The sequence below is a fragment of the Ambystoma mexicanum genome, chromosome 5q (genome assembly GCF_040938575.1).
Source record: "Ambystoma mexicanum isolate Mex_15411 chromosome 5q, UKY_AmexF1_1, whole genome shotgun sequence".
Taxonomy (NCBI): Eukaryota; Metazoa; Chordata; class Amphibia; order Caudata; family Ambystomatidae; genus Ambystoma; species Ambystoma mexicanum.
The window spans coordinates 160,208,172-160,233,586 of NC_090933.1; the positions used below are offsets into that span (position 1 = coordinate 160,208,172).

General features: G+C 43.0%; 1 protein-coding gene across 4 annotated transcripts in view; it reads left to right on the plus strand.

Annotated features, from left to right (window-relative positions):
• The window catches only part of ARHGAP28 (Rho GTPase activating protein 28), a 1,312,783-nt gene that overhangs the window by 1,206,299 nt on the left and 81,069 nt on the right, over positions 1-25,415 (plus strand). For all 4 annotated transcript variants that reach the window (XM_069620694.1, XM_069620693.1, XM_069620692.1 and 1 more), the window contains one exon: positions 12,713-12,790. In XM_069620694.1, coding sequence (XP_069476795.1) covers positions 12,713-12,790 — 78 coding nt within the window. The remainder of the gene's footprint in view (positions 1-12,712; positions 12,791-25,415) is intronic.

The following is a 25,415-nucleotide window of genomic DNA, read 5'->3' on the forward strand; positions in this document are numbered from 1 at the left end:
TTAGAGACATACATTTTGCAAACTTTGTGCATATTTCCTCTTGGATTTCAACCCAAGACTTTTGGCTCAGACATTTGGCCGGGAAAGAGATTTCAGTATCAATTGCCTTATTCAAATTATTGAACGAAATGAACTTCATAACCTTGTCTCCACAACTTTCCAACACAAAGTTTTGGAAAGAACCTCATTGAAATTTCATGATCTAATTTTTGTAAATTTATGTGTCAAAACTTACTACTTTGCATGTCAATTGTTTATTTTGATTGATGCAGTAAGGTATTCATTTTAAACATGATCCTTTTTATCTTTTCTTCTTATTGCCTACGTTATGCATGATGCCAAAGATTTAAGAATATGAACTGAAAGTATATGTTTCTTTTCTTTTTCTTTTCTCTTTTACTCTGTATTTGATACCATATATAAAAAGTCCTTTTGTGAGACTAAATGCACAATGAAAAACAAAATAAAAAAGATCGTCATTTCGGAGGGGGAGTTGTTCGATTCTGATGAGTAGTTGTGTAGCAACTGCTTTTTCCAAGATTTTGCCATAAACAAGTACCAAGTGGTAGCTTGTTGTGAAGCCAGGAGTTATCAGACACCAACAAAAACTATAAGTTTGGAATGGGTGGGGTGTAGAGCAATTACTCTACACCAGAAAGCACCCACCACTCTACCTTACATTTCCATAACCTAGGCCCTCATTACGACCCTGGCGGTAAGTTACCGCCTGGGTCGTACCCTTACCACCATGGCGTAAACTATGTTTACGCCATGGTGGTTGGCGGATTTACCACCCCATTCCAAGGTGAGTGGGGCGGTAAATCCCCATTTCCCATTTTACCCTTCCCCATTCCCATTTTCGCCCCATAGGGCATAATGGGAATGGGGAAAGGCGATAATTACGGCACCGTAAATTACGGTGCCGTAATTATCGCCAAGGTCCCTTTGCGGCATGGATTTTAACGGCTGCAAAAAAGCAGCCGTTAAAAGCCATCCCGCAAAGGGAACCTTGTAATCAGGCGTTAAGGGTCGGCGCCGTTTACGGCGCCGTAAACCCCTTAACACCTGAGTCAGAATGAGGGCCATAGACTGCTATAGACTTAGCCCATGCATACTTAGAAAGATTTGTGACCACCAGCCCAAATCTCTCCATAACAGTATTGGAAATGTTGCCTTGCATTGTAGCCTAACATACTAGTCAATGTTAACAAGTGTCACAGCTGGAGGAAATTGTGGATGCTAGCCTGCGCCATATCTAGGCAGGATTGTGAATGTTAGCATCTGCCACACTTAGAGGGAACTTGAATGTTAGCATATGCCACACTTAGAATTGAGAACATTAGCCTGCGCTGTATCTAGATAGGATTGTGAATGTTAGCATCGGCCACTTAGAATTGAGAACATTAGCCTGTGCCAAATCTAGATAGGATTGTGAATGTTAGCATCTGCCAGACTTAGATGGAACTTGAAAGTTATCATTTGCCGCACATAGAATTGAGAACACTAGGCTGCACCATATCTAGATAGGATTGTGAATGTTAGCATCTGCCACACTTAGATGGAACTTCAATGTTAGCATGTGCCACACTTAGAATTTGAAAACATTAGCCTGCGCCGTATCTAGATAGGATTGTGAATGTTAGCATGTGCCATACTTAGACGGAACTATGTAGGTCAGCGTGTTAAATGTCTCATAAACCACTAAACAATATAAGCTCAAACTCTCTGCATACTTATATCACTGAAAAAACTCACACAACCATCTCTCACACAACAAGCTGCACACACTTCACCACACCGCAACAACACATAAGCCGCACCAACAGCACACGTTGACTGACACCGATCCAATACTCACACCAAAGCTCAGCACCCGGTGTCTTCTGAGTTGAAGCTGCCAACAGTATACCACTCCTCTCACTATCCTACTCCCTCTTCACCTTACTAACCCTTCCCACCTTCTTGTTTACAGATCCACCAGAGCGCCTGGGGACTAATTTCGTTGGGGACGGTGCACTATATAAATACCATCAACATAACATAACATAAACAGGAGGTTCCTAATGACCTGTATTTGGCCAGGTTGCCTGGATCTAGGGTTGTTTATTTTTCAAAAGAGGTCGTACAAGACTAGTCTTGAGGGTGTCCGGGAATCACCTTTCTGCAAGGGAGGCATTGATGATGCTGAGGAGCGCATTGAGCGCCGGACCCATCGATTGTTTAATGATGGAGGCCGGAATTATATTGTTAGAGTCAGAAGTAGGTTTGAGAGAGGCAATCATTTTGAGGAGATTTGGGAGAAATAGAGGAGAGAATTCGGTCCAGAGTGGAAGTGTGCATGCTGGGATGTAGAGGACGCTAATGCTGTGAGAGGTTGATTCGATGGTCTTTCTGATTTTGTCTATTTTTCAAAAAACATTTGTTGATTCTGTCAAATTTTTCCTGAACTGCTGGAACCTCAGGGTTGGATAAGGGTTTGGTACAATGCTTTACTACTTCGAAGAGGGCTTTGCTAGTGTTAGAGGCTGCCTTAATGGTGGTGTATTAGTAAGCAGATTTGGCCTCGATAATCAGAATCCTACGGTTAGAGTGCAAAGATTTGAGGTTGGTGAGGTCTCACGAGTTATGGTTTTTGTGCCACCATTTCTGTAGGGCTCTAATTGAGCATTTGTTGGAGGCTAGCTCGGGGGTGTACGATGGGGCCAGTGGTATGGTCTTAGCCCAGCTAAGTTTTAGGGGGGCATGAGTGTCCACCAGTTTCATAGCAGAGTTGCTGAATAATTCCAGGCGGCCAAAGGCATTCCCTGTGTGGGGGAAGTCTGCAAAGTTTTTTCTAGCTCATTGGTCGGGAAGGTTTTTAATGAGTGGCGTTCAGTGAGGGGGTCTTTAGCCTGAACTTTGCGAGCCGTAGTCAAGTGGGTGGCTGGTAATGGGATGGCAGCTTGGTCAGACCAGTCAAGTGGGATGGGGTCTGCACAGGTGATTCAGGGGGATGATGTGAAGACTAAGTCTAGGATGTTGCCTATGTTGTGCGTGGGGAAGAGCACAATTTCCTCAGGTCCATGGAAGTGGTCAGTGCGAAAAGCATGCTTTGAGTGTCGTTGTCAGCCTGTGACTCAGGGATGTTAAAATCCCCAAGAAAGACATTATTTGACTATGCTAATTTGGCAGAGGAGAGTCATTTGGAGATGTCTGAAATTAAAGAGTCACTCCTGTGAGGTGGTCTGTAGATGAGGTGGAAGGGGATGGATTCCTTGTGCGATAGAGGGAACCGGCAGGTGAGTGATTCAAATGAGCTTGCTCTGGTAGAGGGGATGATGGAGCATGGCCAATCGAGCGATTGCCACTGTTGATGATTGCCACTCCACCTTCAACCCTTCCTGGCCAGTTGACATGTTGGATGCAGTAGCCTTGGGGTAGGAGGACATCAAAAACATGTGGGGAGGATAGTGTAAGCCATGTTTCAGTGATGATCAGGGCATCAAGGCTGTTGAACGAGATGAGGTCAGCAATCTCTGCAGCAAGAGTGACTGCTGAGTGAACATTGATCAACTTGAGAGGGCATGTGCATGTGGTGCGTGGATGTTGGATGGAGGCAAGGACTCTATTGATGAGGTTCACTGGGGTAGCTTGCCAGGGCTGCCCAGGGCACTTGGCCATTCGAACCCTAGTGAGAGTGGGGATGGACTGTTGAGGGACTAGACACATGGTAATGTCTTTCAGTGAGTAGCACTAGTAGCGATTAGTTTGTAGTTGAAATGCAGGATAGCTGGTCAGGCCCTTGGCCCTATCAGACCCGAACAGGAACAAACAGGTGAAGTCCTTGTCTTTGCACATCTTTGCTGAGGATGCCAAAAAAGGGCTGATTAAATGGGTGGTGGGTGGAGCAACTGATTGCTAGGGCCTGGTCACATGACCAGCAGCCTACTCAATGCTTTCTGCCTGGAGCTGGACTACAGTCCCAAAGTAAGAGGGTTGGAAGGTGCAGAAACTGGAGGTGGGCAGAGCAACTAAGTGACAGGGCCATGTGACCAGCAGCCTACTCAATGCTGTCTGCCTGGAGTTGGCTCACAGTCTTTAGGTGGATGCTTGGAAGTTGTGGAAACTGGAGGTGGGCGGAGTAACTGAGTAGAAGGGCCTGACCACATGACAGTAACCTACTCAATGCTGTCTGCCTGGAGCTGGACTACAGTCCTAAAGTAAGAGGGTTGGAAGGTGCAGAAACTGGAGGTGGGCAGAGCAACTAAGTGACAGGGCCTGGTCACATGACCAGCAGCCTACTCAATGCTGTCTGCCTGGAGTTGGCTCACAGTCTTTAGGTGGAGGCTTGGAATTTGTGGAAACTGGAGGTGGGCGGAGTAACTGAGTAGAAGGGCCTGACCACATGACAGTAACCTACTCAATGCTGTCTGCCTGGAGCTGGCCTACAGTCCTTAAGTAGAATCTTGCAAAGCATGAAAACTGGAGATGGGGGAGCAACTGAGTGGCAGAGCCTGGTCATGTGAGCAGCAGTCTACTCAATGCTGACAGGCCTGATCGGGTGGTAATGGCCCAAGACCCAAGTTATAGGCCCCAGTGCAGCGAGGGCCTTAGCGATGGGTCCCGGTGCCATTAATACCCGATCCGGTGTTCCACATCAGATGTTATTGCTATGAGCACCCTGGGCTTTTAATCCAGGGTGATAATAGCAATCTATTTTGTTTTAATGAACAGGTTGCACGCTTACGCATCCCATTCATTCAGATAAAATACTTACCTAAGGTGGCCACAATGGAGATGGAAGGCGGGGCTCCATGCAGAGCCCCTCTTTCATTTCCATGTTTTTCCAGTAGGAGGCAGCATCGGCGGTGTTAGCATGTTGCCACCAGAGGAAGCAGGTCAGTATGGTGGGCCGGGGTAGGGAGGTGAAGGCTCAGAGACTGAATGAAAGATTGGGGCAATATGGTGGGGCAGGCGCTTGCAGATTCAAGCTTGCTTCCAACGTCGGCATAGATCGTGGGATTCAGTCCACAATTCAAGCAAGCTGATCATCAGCGACACCGACCATAGGTGCTAATAGTAAATTTGACCAAAATATTCAAGTCACATTCTACAGAGAAGGAGACTATGAGAATGTAATGGCAAATGTCATTTATCATCGATATTTTGTCATGAAGTTGAATATCCTTGACTATAGGAAATGTATTGAGGGAGAGAGTATCAAAACTAAAAAGGTGAAGCACATTTGTGTGCCTCTTTTGTAGGTGTGTGGTATAAATCCCACTAAGATAACATAACATATTTAAAATGGTTTAGGTAAACATAGTCTGTTTTTACAACTTTGGGAAATGGGTGGTACACCAACAGCATAAAGTTCTACTAGTGGTACAGGGGATTCCAAAGTAATTCCTTTTACTTTTTGCCCAATACAGGAATAGGACTCGTCTGACAGAGTTAAATAATGTAGGTGCATGTGTTGGTCCTGATATAGGCAGAATATGTACACAGTACAATCTGAGAGATTGCTCCCGGGTTAAGCACTCTCCTCTGATATGTTGGGCAAGCCTTCGTTTTAAAGGTTTGCACCCACGTAAGTCCAACTCTGCCCTGCTTCTTTCCCAGGTTGATAATTTGAAAACGTTTATCTTGGCTTATAATAACAGATATTGTTATGGTGCTTATACTTGTGAGGAATCCAGCATTAATCATTATATACAAATCTGATATTATTTTAATTCGTATTATTATTATTGCTAATAATTATTATTATGATGTATTATTATTGTTTTTGTTAATATGGTATACTGCATGTTAAGATGAACCACTCACATTCATTGTCTCTTAACCTAGATTTTGTTCAGTGGAACCTATCTCATGTATCAAGACTAAAATCCTCAGTAGGTCATAGTTTTGGTCTGGAATCATCACCTACACAAAGTTACGATGCTAGTAGGCCTCCCCTTTAAAATGGTTATGTGGACAATAAGAAGACTGCAAAAGTAGATCCATTGCTCCAGAATATGATGAGTGATATTATGACAGACCTGTGTGGTGGAAATGGTTTAGTCAGTTCTCTTACCTGTTTACTAATCAGAACATGGCTGACTAGAAGCATTATGAGGCAAGCGCACCTTGACTAGTATGGTCATCTTTGGAAGAGATCAGCTGGACAAATAATGGGCATGCCTAAAATGAAAATAATGTCAATGATTTACTGGTTGGGGGTGGGGGGTGCTTCAGATTGGGAAGGGATTTGTCAAAGAATGTAATTTGATCATGTATTTTCAGATTGAATAAGTGGCCTCCTTAGCAATTCTGGGATAGCATGTATGGGGCGACAGGACCTTCATAGTTAAGGTGATGTTGTTTGTGAAACTCCTACAGATCTGAACGTTTTTAAAAGTATTACTATAGAAGACTGATTGCCTAATAAGAGCAATTTGGCCACCTTTGTAAAATACAATTCAGGGACGAGACAACATTGATTTGATAGGTATGCATAGAATATATTAGTTGGAATGCCTGGATGATTTTTGCATGATAATTATAATAAGTAGCTTTGTGGTATTATTCTTTTTCTTGCAATGACGTATTTGTCTTCTTGTTGTCCTTTATTGTTTCTCCTTTTGTCTCACACCTTTTCTTCTTGTTGTGGTCTGCATATTTGAAACGAAAAGGCTGTTAGATGGAGCTATGTTCATTCTATAATGCTCACTGGATCTCCTGTATAGGACACAACATCTACACATGTAACTGAAGAAAAAAAGAATTTGCTGCATCCAGGAAGTGACATCAGAGGAAGTGACATCATAGCAAGGCCATGACTGCCCCTTCTTGTGAGTGGGGGTGTGCTTGGACCCACTGGGATAAATTCACTTGATTGGCACTAGGACACGTTTTCTAATTTGCACGGAAAGTAACTGCTGAGGAGGACAGGTTAAATTGCAATAAAACTAGAAATGTCAACAACCTACTGCTCACATTCCTCACCTAGCATCACCCTTTGATAATTCACACGCTTTAAAAAACGATGCATGGATATCTTAAAAGAGGCACGTAAGCCTAACAAAAGACATTGTTATTAGAACAAGTGGAAGTGCTTTGTCTTGTGGTGCAAGTGACAAAACGACAACCCCTTTTACTGTTCACCTTCTAATATCATACACTATCTACAGTATTTGTTGGATTCAGGGTTAGTCTTTCATTCTCTCAAAGTCCACCTAGCTGCACTGTCAGCATATTCCACATCACAAAGTGGTTAAGGCTTTCATGGAAGGGGTCAAAGTGTTATATCCCCCAATTTCAACTTGATCCCCAGGGTGGGACTTAAAATGTCATTCGTACCAGCCTTATGGGGTCCCCTTTTGAACCTATGCATGAAGCTAGTCTTAAACATCTCACCTTCAAGACTGCTTTTCTTGTAGCCATTCCTTCAATAAGAAGAGTTATTGAACTGCAAGCACTCTCAGTTCAGGACCCATTTGTAACCATTCATAAAGACAAGGTAGGGTTAAGAACACATCTATGTTTTTCTCCAAAATGTGTTTCAAAATTTCATGTAAATCAATCGATATAACTTCCAGCATACTTTCAGAACCCACAGAATGCAACAGAGAAAAGCCTCCATCGACTTGATTTCAGGAGAGCAGTTATGTACAAAACAAAGCCAATAAGGAAACAGATCAATTCTTTGTTTCCTTGGCTCTAAATCAATAATTTCCAGATGGATTCTACATTGCATCCAACTCTGCCATTCCCTGTCAAAGAAAAGGTTACCATTAATTCCCAGAGCACACTCAACTCGAGGTACTGGGGCTACTCTAGCATACATTGCAAATGTACTCTTAGAAACAATTTACAAAGCAGCTGCGTAGAGTTCCATTCACACTTTTATGCAACACTACTGTGTGGATACTCATACAAGAGCAGATTCCCAAGTGGGTCAAGCGGCCGTAATGCATCTTTTTGCCTCTGTACCTTCTAACAACCCACCTCCTTCTCCAGGTACTGCTTGCTGGTCTATGCAAAGCATGTTATTCTAAACAGATCCACAAGTCCTAGAAGACGCATATTACATACCTTTGTCTTTCTGATGCTTGTACCTGCCTAGATTCACATGCGCCCACCCTTACTCCCCACTTGGAGTGGAAGGTACATAGACAATTTACACCTTTGTTCACCTTCCTCTGCTCACACATAGACTTCATGCTCCCTCCTGTTAGAAACAAAACTATCTGAGGAACGCGACGCATGATGGGCCATGGGTACAAAACAAGTCATGCAATACTCCACACTAACTACTAGATGTTGGCCTATGCAAAGCATGTGAATCTAAGCAGATACAAGCATCAGAATGATGATTAAAAGTATGTAATATTTGTCATATGCAGAGCCCTCAAATAACTTCCTGCAAGTCATACCTATTAGCTCATTGCATTTTGATATGAGTTTAAAAGCTTTGACTAACGGAACAGCTTACTCCTGACAAGGGACAACTTGAGATCTCTGTAAACACTTAATGTCTTATATCATCTCAAAAAGATTATGTGATAAATGTACATGCTTTTAGTTTCTTTGATACTGGCATTATGCTTGTTGCGATTTATGAGGAGATTAAAACTGCAGTTCAAAAAACATGTTTTATTCATCAAACATGCAGCCATTATGGAAGTAACATTGTATTATTTTTATGTTTACGTGCATGCAGGGGGATATTGAGCAGCCGGCTCTTATTGTGTGGTTGTTAGCTTTGAGAAACAATTGTGTTAAGATACCAGTTATGACCCAGCTTGGACTGGCCCTTATGATAATAGGGCAATTTCAAAGGGCTGGTTCAGCGGCCTAGTACAGGCCAGTTGTTTGGGCCCATGTAGGCCACTTTAATTACTTATCTCCCCACGCATCTGCCAGTTACCGTAGCAATGTGCTTTAATATGTACCATTGCACAGATACCAGTACACCTTTACATTAAAACTCACAAAATATGATTTATGAACATTTGCTTCTTTTTTTGCTGTCCAGGAGTGATTCGTATCCCAATCCAACTCTGCCATCAGCCTTCTGTAGAAGTGGGTCCTAAATATGTGTACACCATTGCTCATTTATGGGCCAAACGTAATTGCTAAAATCTTCATGAAAGCATAGGATAGCAGTTCAGTTATTTTAAATATATTGCAGTACTTCTTTTCATTTTTACCCAAATTATATGACATTCGGGTTGTCAGAACGATTGCTGTTAATTTTTGCATCGTTTTTCAAATGTACTTTATTTCTGTCGAGCTAGAGCAAAGCCATTTTTCAGCAGTGGCTTCAGAAAGCATCGTTAATCTCTGAACTCGTCCAAGAAAGAATTCTGCACATTGTAGGCTGTTATACCTGCCAATGACTCTACTGACCAAGGACCTTGTGGAAGCATACCCGAGTAAATAAGTGCTGCTCTATAGTAATTACGGCTCTGGATCTCTTGTTTTTGGTCCCTGGCCTAAAAACACATTCTAACACTTTCCTGTGGCCAAATAAATAGGTTTGCAAATTTGCCATCTTCAGATATTGCTGCTTTTGGCATTTTCTAAATGATACACGTGCTCTTTCTCTGAGTTTTCATTGCGATATTCTCATTTTGACAATCAAACCATTGGCAGGCGTTTTCAGAAAACGGATATTGATATGTAATAGCAGTTTTAAATAGCATTTCTTTGCCCTCTCTTGCATCTTCGAAAGATAACATTTGGTATGCGAAACCAATTCAGTGGCTCTGCTGGCAGAACGCCTCACTGGACCATAGGATTTGAGCGTGAGTCTTGAAGATTGCACACAGATCTGCTTCATTGATTTCCGTTTCCTTGATGTACCAGGGGGTTCCAAAATGGTGGAAGATGTGTGATGTTGGAAGGAGATGACTGGCACACAGAAGCATATCCGGTTCATCAACGGTGGGGACAAGACACGGAAGAGCTGCAGCACAATTTGCCCCTTGCACCTCTGCAACTTTAGTTCCGACCTCGCAAGTCACTGGCTCATGTGTGAGGTTGGCTGCAGGTTCAAGGGACACACAACCAGTCCCTTCATGCGTACTCAATTGTCAAGTGCACTCCCCATAATTGTGTATGCATTAGCTGACTGATCCTCCAAAATAAATATCACAAAAGATGGATGTGAAATGACAATAACATAATCCAATTCCATCTATCTGATGCTTTTGCACCATTATGCATTTGCACCATTTTTAAATGGGGGCAAACACCCCATGCCCCCCTTTTTTCTAAAATGCCCCTTGCTGACGCCCCATTTTATTTACCACACCTTTTCACCTTTTTCATATCTGTTTAGGTTGGTTTGTGAAAACACGGAACACTGATGTTAACATGGATTTTTATAATTGTTATTTCTTAAAAACAGATGGCACCCCCGTAAACCTCTTCCCGTTTTTCTTCAGTACCTCTTACTCTTTTCTTCATGTTTTGCATGTTCCCTGAAAAATGAGCAGAACCAATGCAAAAGCACCATTGCGAATGCACTAATACAGATGCATACCGATGCAAATGCACCAATGTTATAACATCCCAGCAAAAATCTGATTGAAAAGGAAGAGACTGTTTTCTAGAGGTAGATAAACCATGGGCCTTGTTACGACCCTGGCGCTCCCGGATTGAAGGGGGCCGGTACAGCACTATGGGGGCTCAAATGGGAATGGGGACGGGTTCCTCCATGGAGGAGTTACCTGTTCCTCCTATATCGGAGTAACCTGGTAAGTCCCCATTGCAGGAACCCGGTAATTGAGCCCGGAACGGTGGCAGCGTTAGCTCCATGTCGTTCTCGTAATGAGGCCCCATGTGTTTAACCCGTGTCTCTAACACTTAGGTCCAATTCCCACCTAACCCATAGCTCTCAACCATTTGTGTCACAAAGGCGGGTGAAAACACCCGATTTTATTTTTGGCGGGTGAGAGGCCCATTGAAATGAATGGGCATGCAGGAGGCTTGGCGGGTGAGTCAGCTGTTTAGAAGGCGGGTGACACCCGCCAAAAGCGTGTGAGTTGAGAGCTATGCCTAACCTGAGACTGGGCGATCTGCTGCCCCTGTTTCCTCCACTTGTTGCTTGTAGATACCTTTCTGCACAATTGCCCGCCCTTCCCGCCCCTATTTTTGGCTCCTTGCTACCTTGCATTGAACCCATGCTATCTGCTTTGCTGTGTACTTCCCTCTTTTAAAGCACCCCATTGCCCCCAAAGCTAGTTGCATGCTCAATAAATTCCATAACAAGAATATTATTAATAATAATAATGACCATGCAATAAAAGCTTTTCTGCTATAGAACAGAAGACAGAGGTTTACCGCTTCAAAAACATGATAGGATCGAGAGGATTGATTTATGAAAGCGCTCTCTACATGCAAAATAAGGGACAGCTGCAAGAAAGAGATTTATACTCTTGATTAGAGGTGGTGTGCATCTGAAATTGGAAAACTTACCAGGTTATGGTTATCCACATTGACAAGCAGCATCTCAAACCTGTACGAACTACCCACAAGTGTCTGGAAGTATACACGTTTTTCCCAAACAAACGGGGAATTAAACACATGGGGCCTCATTACGAGAAGTGCGGAATGGGTTTAACGGCGCCGGTAATAGTGCCGGCGCCGTTAAACCCACTCCGCACTATTACGAGGTCCCCTTGCGGGACACGCTGTGGACGTCCGAGGGGACCAGGAAGCTAACAACGGGCCCGTAATTGACAGTTGTTAGCTCCATCCCCATTCCCATTGAACCCTATGGGGGCTCGAATGGGAATGGGGAAGGACCGGGCCCGGGTTCCCTGAAGGAGCAAATACCGGGCCTTCCACACTCAGAATGGGCCGGTAATTCCCCATTCAGGAAACCCGGACACGATTTTGGAGGCAGCCATGGCGCTAATAGTGCCATGGTTACCTCCAAAGTCGTAATGAGGGCGATAGTATTTGTTCACAAATGTGTATGCACTTTACTATGTCTATAGGAATTTTCTGCATTTTATTATGTCTTTCTGACTAAGAATTTAGCTCCTGAGGAATGCTCAGCACTTGATGCATAGGAACAGAAACATGTTGAGCCAAGGGTCATAGAGTTTTCTATGTACCACGAGTTTAATACCGACATACCTCCTTTCAATAGAGGAAGGGGCATGTGGTCAAGTGTTATGTCTTAGTCATTGTTCGGTCTATTGCTGGATTCAAGAGCAATTTATTCCGGTTTAGTCATTTATTGTAGCATGAGGAATATGTTTATGAATTTTTTCACCTTTGCACTTATTCTCATGAATATATGTATATTATTATTTGTGATTTAATAACTTTTTAAGAAGTGTGTGGTATTATATGACTTTGTGTAATAAAATTGGTTTTTAATGCTGACTAGTAAACTACACTACTTGATGTTGTGTTTCTAAACGGGTAACTTTCTAGACACTGCCGTAATCGACTTACATCTGATCCCCATTGTGTTCTGAGTATTTTCGAGGCCGGGTTTGGTTCTGATGTACACACTAATATCTCATTAGTGTTTCCCGGAGGTTCCCTCTTTTGTATTAAGGTATACAATACACCATCCAATACATGTCCAAAGTGATGCCTAATTGAAGGGATATCATTGATTTGAACTATTTTCCTTAAAACATTATGAAATATTTGCAACTGTGTCTGTAAGCTATACAGAAATGTAATGGTTAGCAATAAAAACAGTGTTCTCCTTTTATTTCAGCTATTACAAAAACTTGAAGAAACGGGCCTAGAAACAGAAGGAATTTTGCGAGTCCCTGGATCTGCTTTGAGGGTTAAGGTACATGTACATTTCACCCTTCTGGGTAACCAGTTATACTGTTGAGGTGCACATATGCTAAGGGTTCTGCGACTCTTGGCTCTCCTGATGATTTAGACTACAGCTCCCATAATCCGTTACTATTAACTGTGCTAGCCTGGGAGTGCTAGTCCAAATGATCTGGTGAGCCACAGGTTGCAGAACCATACACTAATCTGTCGGCTGAGTGGCTAAAGTGAATCTTTTAAGGTTTTGGAATGCACCAGCATATATAATGCATGCACAATGGGGCAGGAGGATAGCTCAAGGGCAACGCGTGTGTCTTGGAAACAAGACAATGCATGGTGCCACAGGTCCGAATCCCGGGCTCGCGATTAGAAACCAGTCGGTATTAAGCGCATTATAGAAGAACAATTATAATGTGACTCACCCTAAATAGCACACAACGTCATTGCTGGAAATGGTAATTTCATCTTTCAATTTCAATATGAACCATAATACACCTATAGTCTGTGCTTAATTTGTGGGGGGTGTTTGCCAGGGCTGAGCCCAGGCACTTAATGTCTTAGAGTCCGTTCAATTATGATATATTGTTTTGCCATCTTTATTATTTTAACTTTCAGTCACCTAAGAACCACCTATAAAATCAGTGCAAAATGTTAACATTGATTGTTTTTAAAGGCACACTTAAACATTTGACTCACATCAAGCTACAACGGGTACTTTACTGGAATTTGTAAATCACACATCTGCCATAGTTAGTACATCCATCAACACCAATGAGCCAGTGAGAGTTGCAGTTTTAACTCATACATATTGACACTGATGGGAGTAGCCGTGGATGGTGGCAACAGTGAGTGGAAATCTACCCGTCATCAGTGATGTCATCAATGACATTTGTGATGTCATCTTTGATGTCCTGGGTATTAGTGTTAGCAGTGCACAGTGGTGGTGCAAGTTATGGTTGCTTAGCTTAACATAACTGGCGAATTTCTGAGGTTTTTCATTTTTACTTGTAACAATAACGTCCCTAGAACAGCGTTTTTTCATTGAATTTTATAGATTTTTATTGGTGCAACTTAACCATAATGTCTCTTTAATGTGGCCATGTAGTTATGGTTATGGCATAGGAAGAGCACTTTTTGGTCTGCTTATAACTTCTCTCCCCCTGGACAATCCTCACCAAACTTTGCAGATGAAGTATATGGCCTAGTCTAAATTGTCTTGCAAAGTCTGGCGAGGTTTGGTCAAGGGGGGCCAAGTTATAGGGGTGGGAGTCCCAACATTTCTTTTTTTCCCATAGACTGAATGGAGAAAAAATTCACCAAATTTGCGGCAGGAGCAGCGGCTTGCTCCTGAAAGCGTACTTTTGTAAATTTGGTGGAAATCCGTCCAGTAGTTTTTTTTAAAACAACCAAAAAGTAGGTCCAAAAAAATGTGTGATATCTCTGCGGACACACTTCCCTGTTCGCTCCGTGGACAGGACTCTGATTGGCTTAGAGGCCAACGTGGTGTCCGCCGACATCGGACGCTCCCACCGATTGGAAGCTGAAAAGCATGAAGTGCATCAGATTTTTGGAAAAGCCCACCATTTGGATTCGCGGACAGTGGCCGTGTCCGTGGACATTGCGGTGAAAACATATTAAAAAAACAAGATTGCATCAAATTTATCAAATGATCTCTGGGGAGGTGAGGGGTGATGAGGATGGGATGGGAAATGGCTGCAAGAAGCAAAAAAACTGCAGTTTGTTTTCTGCATAAGTCTGTGAACAGTCCGGAAGTTCGCGAACTGTACTGTGAAGTTCGCGGACATCTCTGCATTACAGGGTTGGTGAAAAGCAGTTCTTGGATGGCTTATAACTTTGACGCCACTTAATTAAATTGCATGGCATTTTGCACTTATATTCTTGACCTGATTCCGAAAGAGTCTGCAAAGTTTGGTGGGATTCTGTCAAGAGGGGTCGAAACTAGAAGGGGGTCCCAAAACAATATAAAGGCTTATAAATGAGGTGCCATTTAATAGATCTACACTTAATTTGAGGAACTGATAATAGATCTAGGTATAGATGCTTTTGCAAAGTTTGATGGGATTCTGTCAAGAGGGCGCAAAATTAGAGGGGGGTCCCAAATTATTTTAAAGGCTTTAAATGGGGTGCCATTTAACAAATCTACACAAAGGTGTGCAAAAACATTATAGATCTAGATATACATGCTTTTGCAATTTTTGGTGGGACTTTGTCAAGAGGGGGCAAAATTAGAGGGTGGATCCCAAAATATTGTAAAGACTTATAAATATGGTGCAATTTGACGAATCTACACAAAAGTTTGCAAAACGATTTTATATCTAGATATAAATGTTTTCATAAAGTCTATATGGATTTTGTCAAGTGGGGGCTAGGTTATATGACTACTGTATGTGCATACATTTGACACTTTTGAAAAAATAAAACATGTGTGGATTTCCAGCAAACTTGTGTAAGGAGCATTGGCAAGGATCTGAAAGCATGGTTTTGCAAATGTGCTCGTGTTTTATTTTTGAACAAGTGTCATAATGTAGGTACAAAAAATAGTGATATACCTTTTTGGTGACTGAGGTATAGATGGTAGCCATGGGCAGTGGCCAGATTGTCCGGGTCATGGAATAAGGTCATGATCCAGACAATCTGTCTACTGGCCATGACCACGAGGGACAACACATGGGGTTAAAGTGGCCATGTCCACCTGGGACTGGCTTTGTGGTAAAGTTGTTTGAAATTGGGATAGATTTGAAAAGGAAGAAAAATGTGCGCGTAGTAATATGGTCATAGGGTTTTATCTTCGCCTTCTGCAGGCTGCCATGGAAAATGAAGAGGGGCCTTGTATGGAACACCACCTCCCCTTTCCATGGTGACCATCTTGGAGAAGGATTCTCCTTCCTACACCGGGATGCCTCCGGCGTGCCGGTGTACGAAGGAAAATCCTTTTTGGCCCTCCGGGTTCCCGCTATGGGAACCTAGGGTGCTAATGGACTTCATCCCTCATTACAGGGGTTGGAATGGGGGTATAATGGTCCGGATACCTCGTTATCCACCCTCGCTTCGCTTGGACTGATAAATTGGGCTGCTGGGCCGGTATCCACCGTTCCAGTCCCTGGAACAGGGGATGAACGCCACAAAATTCCCATTAGCATAGCACAAAATGCAAATGTAAATGTTGGAAAATCTTATTGAGTCTATGTACTTTACTGAGAAATATAAAGTAGATGGAGTCTATATGTTTTTTTTTGTTCTATTTTTAACTGTGAATGGTGGTTCCTAAAGGAACATTTCTTTTGTTGTTTTTGGATGTATTTTATTTTTGGCAGGAGTGCTTAGAACGAAAAGGTGGGGAGGGAAATGAGGGAAGAGGCACCAAACACTAATATGGAGGGACAGGTGGACAGGGGAAAATGTTGCACGTGTGTTATTTCTAAGGTATGGGGGCAGTGTTTCTCATGCTCCTGGATTACAGCTTCAAAAGCACTTCGAAAGTGCTTCCCTCTGCAGAATGTTTTGTTGTAGCATGTACAGAGGACTGTTGTCTTCGAAAAAAAATGGATCAAGAGCCTCTTTTGTTGCTTGCAAGGTAGCTGGTGGGATTTGGTGTCCCACAGAAGTAGGCTGTATGGTTACAGTATTGGTTGAGGAAGATGAGGTGGAGGAAGACAGCCTCCTACTTGCTAAGAAAAGAACAACCTTTCTGAGAGCATTGCGGTCGTTGGCTTTGGTGTGGCAGCACATGGAGGTGGTCCCGTAGGATTACTCTGCGAGGAGTCCGCGACTGAATACAAAGTTGCACTCAGTGCATTTTACTTTGGTAGCTTTAGCCTTTGGTACATTCCCAACAGTGGTAAAGAACTGCCACACCCATGATTCTCTCTGGGTGCTAGAGGTAGGCACTTCCTCTACCGCATCTTCTTGAAGAGGACTTCATTATCTAGGAAGTACTGCACTTTTTTTGTTTTGAATGTCCTCCAGCTGGTGGTGGCTCTTGGGGAGGAGGGATGGCATTAGCTGATGCCATTTTTAAGATAAATAGCAGTTTTGCTAAAAATGTTTCACGTATGTACTTTGTACCAGATTGTTAATTGATAATGAGTAGGAACAGGTGTAGGAGCATTGCAAGGTAAATTTTGGAGTTGAAAGTTCCTAGATCAGTAGAATATGCAGTTCCGAACTGTCCACGAAGCACAAATCTTATCACGAAGTGCAGACGGGTTCTCGACACGTCATCATGCCGCGCGCCAGCGTTAGGTAATGTGGCACTGTCCGGAAGGTCCGCAATGAAGTCAGATGTTCGTAGACGTCTACGGATGCAAAATCAGTTGAAATAGTTGCAAAAAGTGTATAGAAGAGTTAAAAATGATGCTAGAAGGTGGAATATGGCAGAGTTTTAAGATGACACTTTGCAAATTGGAAACAAATATTGCTATATTGGGTAAGTATGATATTAGTAAATTGTAGGAAAATAGCATGCGCTGGTAAAACCCCATGAAATTCACTGAAAAAACTTTGTTAAAGGGACATTATGGTTAGGTTGCACTAATAAAAACCTATGAAATTCAATGAAAAAACGTTGTTAAAGGGACGTTATCCTTAAGTTGCACTAATAAAAACCTATGAAATTCAATGAAAAAACATTGTTAAAGGGACGTTATGGTTAAGTTGCACTAATAAAGACCTATGAAATTCAATGAAAAAACATTGTTAAAGGGACGTTATGGTTACAAGTAAAACCGAAAACCCCCAGAAATTTGCCAGTTATGGTGAGCTAAGCAACCATAACTTGTGCCACCACCGTGCACTGCTAAGACCAACACCCAGGACATCAAAGATGACATCACAAATGTGAGTCACGGAAGAGTGAGTTGGGGTAGTTGGGAACTGTGATGAGGAAGCGTGAGGTGAGGTATTTAGGGATTGTGATGAGAAAAAGTGAGTTGGTGATATTGGGGTACTGTGATAAGGATGAGTGAGTTGGTGGTAGTGAGTTGGTGGTAGTGGGGTACTGTGATGAGGAAGAGTGAGATGGTGGTAGGGGGTCTGTGATGAGGATGAGTGAAGAGGTGGTAGTGGGGCACTGTAACAAGGATGAGTGAGATGGTAGTGGGGGATTGTCTCGAGGAAGTGTGAGATGTGGTCGCGAGGAACTGTGTCAAGGAAGAGTAAGTTGGTGTTAGTGGGGTACTGTGATGAGAAAGAGTGAGATGTTCGCAGTGGGAGACTTTGATGAGGAAGATTGAGCTGTGGCAATGGGGGACTGTGATAAGGAAAAGTGGTGTGGTGGTGTGGAGGGCTGTGAAGAGGAAGAGTGAGTTGATGGTAGTGTGGTACTGTTAAGAGGAAGAGTGACATGGTGGTAGTGTAGTACTGTGATGAGGAAGAGTGACGTGGTGGTAGTGGGGTACTGTGACAAATAAAAGTGTGTTGGAGGTACTGGGGTATTGTGATGAGGAAGATGGAGATGGTTGTAGTGTGAAATGGTGTCAAGGAAGATTGAGGTGGGGCTAGTGCAGGACTGTGATGAGGAAGATTGAGGTGGTGGTGGTGAGGTACTTTGACAAGTAAGAGTGGTGTGGTGGCAGTTTGGTACTGTGATGAGTAAGAGTGTGTTAGTGACATTGAGATACTGTGATGAGAAGGAGTGACTTGGCTGTGGGGGAATGTGTTGAAGAATAGTGAGATGGTCTTAGTGCATGAGTGTGACGAGAACGACTGAGTTGATGGTATTGGGGAACTGTGAAGAGGAACAGTGAGGTGGTGGTAGTGGGGTACTTTGATGAGGAAGAGTGATCTGGTGGTAGTGGTTGTGGTGGGACAGAAGAAAGAGTCAGACACATTAAAGATATTATGAATTCTATTTAATAAAATTATATTAAAAAGGACTAACTTTTCCTATTGCTAAAGGGATCCCCCTGCCTATTACAAGAAACTAAGTGCGCTTGTCTGTTATCAGGTAGTCCCAAAGTAAAAATGTCCCCAGTCCACACCTAACTCTACCTGAACTCATCGCTAGTTTAGCCAACTTAAACTCAGCCAAAAGAAGGTCTTTCGTCTCCTGGGCTTCTCATAGCTTCAGTTAGTCTCTGTATGGAAATTTCTTCCTCTTGCAATTTACAATCTTCTTTAGTAAGCTCTAGCTATCTCCTCCATGAGCTCTTGTAGGTCTTGTAAAACACTTCTGGACGTGGTGCTCTCTTCAAGCTTATGCTGCTCAGAGCTTGTTTTGAGGTAGTCTCTCAGACTCTTGTCTTCATTTATGACGCTTTCACAGTCTCTCAATTCATCCTTGGCTACTTTGCTTGGGACTTGATCCCCTTTCAGATTCCCCCACTTCTGGGTTTTTCTTTTATACTCTTTCTTCTGGTTCTCTTGATAGTCTTCTATCATATTCATCAGAAGCCGTGCTTGGGCTTTGCTTTATCAACTCCTTGTCTCTTTGTTCAAAGGAACATTTTCCTTCATCCCAGGGTAATTGCATCCAGTCCCTCTTTTTTTTGCTTTTGAGCTTTTCACATAAGCAATCAAGCAAGTTTATTCCTCGTATCTCGACTTTATGACTGGGAGGAGTTGCACACTTTCTGTACTCATGCCCCAGCAGCCTCCCGCTTTTCTTGTTCTGCCCGGTACCTTCATCTTCATAGGGAAACGTTGCAGGGATCAGAACACACTAGTGTATTCTTCTCCATTGTCCCTTTTTTCCGTTCTGGCTTTTCGGCAGCGTATCATTCATGGCTTCCCCTCGGACTGCAGCTGTCTACAGATGTGGGCTTCTCGCGCTCCCAGCTGTGATGGTCTTGGCGTCATTTAGCGGTCATCTCATCCACCACGAGATGTTCATGGTCATGCTACCACCAGCTCCTGGATAATTCTCTCTTCTCACGCAGCAGTTCCCCCGTTGCCATTCTAGCCAGTGTCTCAATGTTGCTTTCTTCGCCGATTCTAAAGTCACAGGCTCTGTGGCTTGTCTCTGTTCCAGCCCCTCAAAGGCACAATCACATCGGGGGCTTCCCTTGCATACGATACTCCCTCTTCTTCCTTCCTCCACTTGTCTCAGTTAATTACACGTCTCGTCTTAAAGAGACATCCTCTTTTCCTTTTTCTGACAGATTCACTTCAGCATTGCCTGCAACCAAATATAAAGGTGTCACATTCTTCTTCCCAGCCGGAAGCCCCATATATGCTGATATGTTGGGGCAATCTCAATCTAGGGAGTTCCTCATAGGAATGGGAGTCCTTGTCCCCTAAGAGGAGTCACTCCCAGTGATGTCCCACTTGCCCATACCCCTATGGAGGGTATCGCAGAGTGGTCTCACCTCCCGAGCCTCAAAGGACGTGGCATCTCCTTGTGGAGCAGGGACGAATAACCTTAATTCGTCACATGGGGTATTGTGACAAGGAAGATTAAGTTGGTGATAGTTGGGTACTATGATGAGGTGGTAGTGGGGGACTGATGAGAAAGAGTGAGGTGGTGGAAATGGGGTACTGTGATGAGGAAAAGTGAGTTGGTGGTAGAGGTGTACTGTGATGAGAAAGATATAGGTTGGGTTAGTGGGGTACTGTGTTGAGGAAGAAAGGGATGGGGTATATAAGTAAGATTACTATTCAGTGCTGGCATGTAGGTGTTCACATAGGATTACTAAGGTATTGTGATGAAGAAGAGGGAGGTGCAATTATATATATATATATCTTCCCTGTTGACGTCAGGAGTTAATCAAGACCTTCACTGTTAAATAACATGAAAAGATTGTCGGACAATTGTTTCCCACTTTCTTTTCAAATAATTAAGAAAATATAGGGTTAATTAACACATTTACGCCCCAGAAACACCAATAGCCCCCTAACACCCTCATCCCACATATTAGGAATTAATCCCTGTAATCATTTTATTTTAAAGAAATGGCTTCCTAAATTAACTTAAACTTACCCCAACTAGCAATCACAGTGATTGCCACAGCTCCATATATTATAGATTAGAATATTTTGCTATTTTTTCTGTTTGCTGTATGTGCTGAAAAAACACATGGAAAAAAACCTACACCATCCCCAAGCCCCATACCTTAACAAATCATAATTTCTTATCCTGCCCATATGCACCCTGGCCCTACAAGGTTGGATTATTGCTTCATCTAACGTGGGAATGGGGATCACATTGGTACACACTGGCTTTAGAGGAGCAGTTCTCATAATGCCAAATGAATAAAGAAGTAGAAACAGCAGAAGGTGAAAAATGCAGCTACAAGCATCACTGCTAATGTGTCCACGTACTGTAAGGGCGCTCGTGCATTTAGCAGTCTGCGCGCCAAAAGCTTATATTTAACAAAGTTAAAAAGATCCATTGTCTTGCTTTTCTCTAGATACTTTCATGTCGGTTTCAAGAATGATAATACCTACAAGAAAACAATTATAGCTTCAAGAATTCTTTAAAAATGAACCTCGTTTTGGGGTCCATCAAAAGGGCAACAAGTGGTACTTTACTTGTTTTGAAAGCACAGTAGCTACTATGCAAGAGAGAATTGCTAACAGTATCACTCTTAATGGCAACATCAAGTGTTCATATCCTTTTCTTTGCGACAGTGTGTGTCCCTTGTTTTATGCATGTAAATGTCGTTGGGGAGAAAGATCACACTATCCATTCTTCGTCTTCAACTTCATGGACTGGCGGCAGGGATGGGGGTCTTGTCTTTGTAGAGTTTGATGTCACTGAGTTGAAAACAGTCCAGCCTGCCTTGTACTTTGACGGCAGTGGGTGTAACCTCCTCAACACTATAGGGGCTCTCAGATCTGGGATTGTGCCAGCACCTCAGTAGCAGTGTTCATGACTTTCTCAAGAGCATGATAGTGAAAAAACTGTGGGCATTTGCAGTGTGGAGATAAGGGGGAGCTTAAACGTAGCCCCCATTGCTAATAAAACACTGTATACTCTATAATGTATGCATGTAGGGCAGAACATGGTTAAATGCATAGGAGTCCTTTTGGTATAGGTTAGCACACGTTATTTTTGATTGTATTTTGCAAATGTGATTCTAATGAAATTTTGAAAAATATATCAGCAATATGTTGGTTTTAATAATTTTTTGTATTGAGAATAAAATGGTTTTATATTAAATCATACTATGGTTTGTTGTATGTCGAGATAATCCCAGTCGAAATTGAAAAAGACGTGCAAGTACTTATCTGTGGTGGCAAATTTTGTTGTTTGGTGTTGTAGTATGGAAACTGTAACCATCCATATCATAGAATATGCTCTTCCAATCATGGATAAATGTGACTCTTTCCTCTTGGTCTTCTTTGGCCCCTCTTCCTCTTCCCTCTTCTTACATGGTTCACAACTTCACACTTAGAAATCTACTTGCAGATAGAATGGGGTTCACAGACACATTCCTGACCTAGTTCACCTCTTACTTTTAAGTCAGATACCAAGCAATCCCTATTGGTAACTTCAGATCCAACCCTCTCCCGGTCACCTGTGGAGTTCCCTAGGGATCAATACTCTCCCCAGTGATCTTCATTGTCTATAAAGAACCGCTTGGGTCACTTCTCTAATATCTCACTTCACCAGTATGCTCTTGATACCTCAAAGTGAATTGTACTGAAGACATTTCACGCCTCAGCAAATACTTCCACTCCATCCAAGCTTGGATGACAAGCACCTACCCAGAACTCAATCCCACCAAAAAGGAAGTCATCCTATGAGGCCATCCATCTAAACTGGAGGCCGTCCAAGGGTGGCTAAAGTACACAAGCCTTGCTGAAGTCCCACCTCAGTTGGCCCCACGTGCCGAATCACTCAGCTTCATTATTGACAGCAATCTCTCCTTCTGGCAGCATATCAACACAAAAGCCTACACTTAGGCAGTAAGCCCCGAGACTACGGGCCATCACTGCATAAAGTAATGCCCCCGGGGTCCATAGTTACATGCAGTAATGGCCCACAATTGAGGGGCTTATTGCCATTAGTACCCCGGCCCGTTAGACCACGGTACTAAAGGCATTTTTTTTCTGTTACAAAATGCTCTGGCGTTTTGGAAAAGAAAAAGAAATTGACAATATAAATGGCCACCGGGAAAGGGAAAACAAAGTCAGTTTTCACTTTCCATGGTGGCCATTGAAAAAAAAGAGGGAAAAAAGTAAACAAACAAAATGGCTGCCATGTGAAGGGAGAAGGGACTACTTGTAGTCCCTTCTCCCTTTCCATGTTGGCTATTAAAAAGGTATGAAAAAAAGTAAACAAACAAAATGGCCACCATGGGAAAGGAGAAGGGACTACATGTAGTCCCTTCTTGCTTTCCATGATGGCCTGTCACAGATTGGGAGCAGACGCGCTGGGGACTGAAATATTCCCAGTGCACCCGCTCTTGAAATGGACAAAAAAGAAGTTAAGTGGTCAGGGAATTCGGGGTGAGTTGGATGGGAGAAGACTTACCAGATTCCCCGGCGAGGAGAGATGGCGGCCGCCAGCCGAGAGGAGGCTCAGGGCAGCGGGATTACTGTGTGGTAATGACCTCATTCTGAGCCTTCCTATTGACTGGGAGGCCGTCACACCTCCCTCGCCGGGTACTAATGCTTGGTATCAATTAGCAGTCCTCTCAAAGATAAAATTAGAGCCATGGTCCAGGCGTAGGTGATCTCACAATGATGGAGGGACCTCCCTTCTCACCCAACATTATGGCCACACACCTTGCCCACTATAGGACCCTTCAACATGCTGCTGCATACCTCAGGAACTAAGAAATCTGGCCATATCTCCCCAGCCCAAGAGAATTACACAGGCTACCCATCTCCGCCAGGATACTCTTCAAAACTCCTGCAATCACATGTACATCAAATACTGATCGAACCCCTGCCTATCTAGCCGTAAAACGTACAGGCTCAGGTGAGAGGTATTCTTCTAGGAGCACAGGATCCTGTTCTTCAGGGAATAGATGGGTTCACTTAGGATCTGATAACCCTAGCTACATACCCTCCCTGTAGTAACTGTTTTCAAAGCTACCTATGACCTGTAACCTCCCATTCCACTGACCTCTGTTAACCCCAAATTACTTGCACAATGCTCTATTGGTTCCTAGCTGGGATTGCGCTATGGCAACCCAAATAGAAGTACCAAAAATGGCAATACTATTCCCTATCCCAGAATTCTGACAGCTGTATAGCACGAAAATGTTGATTACAACATGTTACGTTTCAAATAGTCTCTTTGCTCCATTATTGGAGATCTAGCCACTGAGTAGTTGCTGCATAGTTTCTTCACATATGTATGATCTATAACATATATATTGCATGTAAAATAATAGCGCATTTCAGAATCTCTCGTTGACGTGTGCTACAATCGAATAAAGAATGTTGGGCCTTCAACCAGGCCTCGTGCACTGTTAGTCCTCATTTCTAATTTGGTGCTAGTGTTAAAATGTACCTTTTCGAAACCTTAGGGTACAGATGGAGCGCCCTATCAGGCTGCATGCCCTCCCGCCATACAGCGAGCGATATAGTTACGTCAAAATGGTGGCACCGGTGTTTTAGTGGTAAACAAAAAGCTTTAGCGGCCATTGTTTGACCGTGTGCTCCTTCTGCACTACATTGACATCCTTCTTACACAGCATTCCTTGTCGTAAGTGTTGCTTTCATGTGCTGAGAGGTATTTGGAACAGGCAGATGAAAGCCCTTCTGCTTTTCATTTCTGGTTTACTCGGTCTGCCCTTACAGCAAGCCAGCCCCAAGGGCAGAGAATGATTTTTCTAAACGGATCCAGATTTCCTCGACCCAGGCCGTTGTGTGTTACGATGACGACTGTCTTGGCAGACATTCCAACTTTATGTTTGTTAATGTAAGAGCCACATGGATGAAATTACAGTGAACTTTCCTAACAAAGTAAAGAAAGAAATGCACATGTATTTATTGGCACCAGTTGTGCAGGACTTTACAAAAGCTCCTCTGCACATGAGGGCTGCAGGGCATATGCACGGGTCTACCCTTTCTTTCTTTATTGCAAGGGTTTTATTTAGCATGGTCATTGCACCCAGGTGCATCAAAGTGCTGTACAGAAAACCTATATATAATTAAAACAAATAATGCAAACAAATCAGAACAACAGCGTAGCTGGTTTACAACAGAATGGAGCAACCTACCAATTTTGAAAAGATGCCAAAGAATTGAAAATTAAAAATCTCTGTTCCTTAACCAAGATTTTAGCCATGTTCAAAACCATAGATTACTAGTCTGGTCCATGCACTATTGCTGGGCAACATCATCTTCACTTTTTACAGAGACCCCTCTTCGCACCACTTCCTGGTTTTGTGACTGGTACGTCATGCGTTATGGTCTGTTGTCCCATTTTCATATTCATAGTCATATTATAACCGTGTAACTTACGTTGTTCTTTTATAACACGCTTAATACCAAACCCGGATCAGGATTTGAGCCAGTCTTGCGCTCCGTTGTCTTGCTTCCAAGACAAACTCATTGCCCCAGAGCTGTCCCCCCTCAACAAATGCTCTAATTGTCAAGATCTAATTCTCAAGCCAAAAATGACAAATGGACAGTATGTATTGCACGCCTTCACTGCACCATACTCCCAGTATAGTTCCTGGGCTCACCCACCTGCTCCCATCACAGTCGCTTGGCTCCCTCAT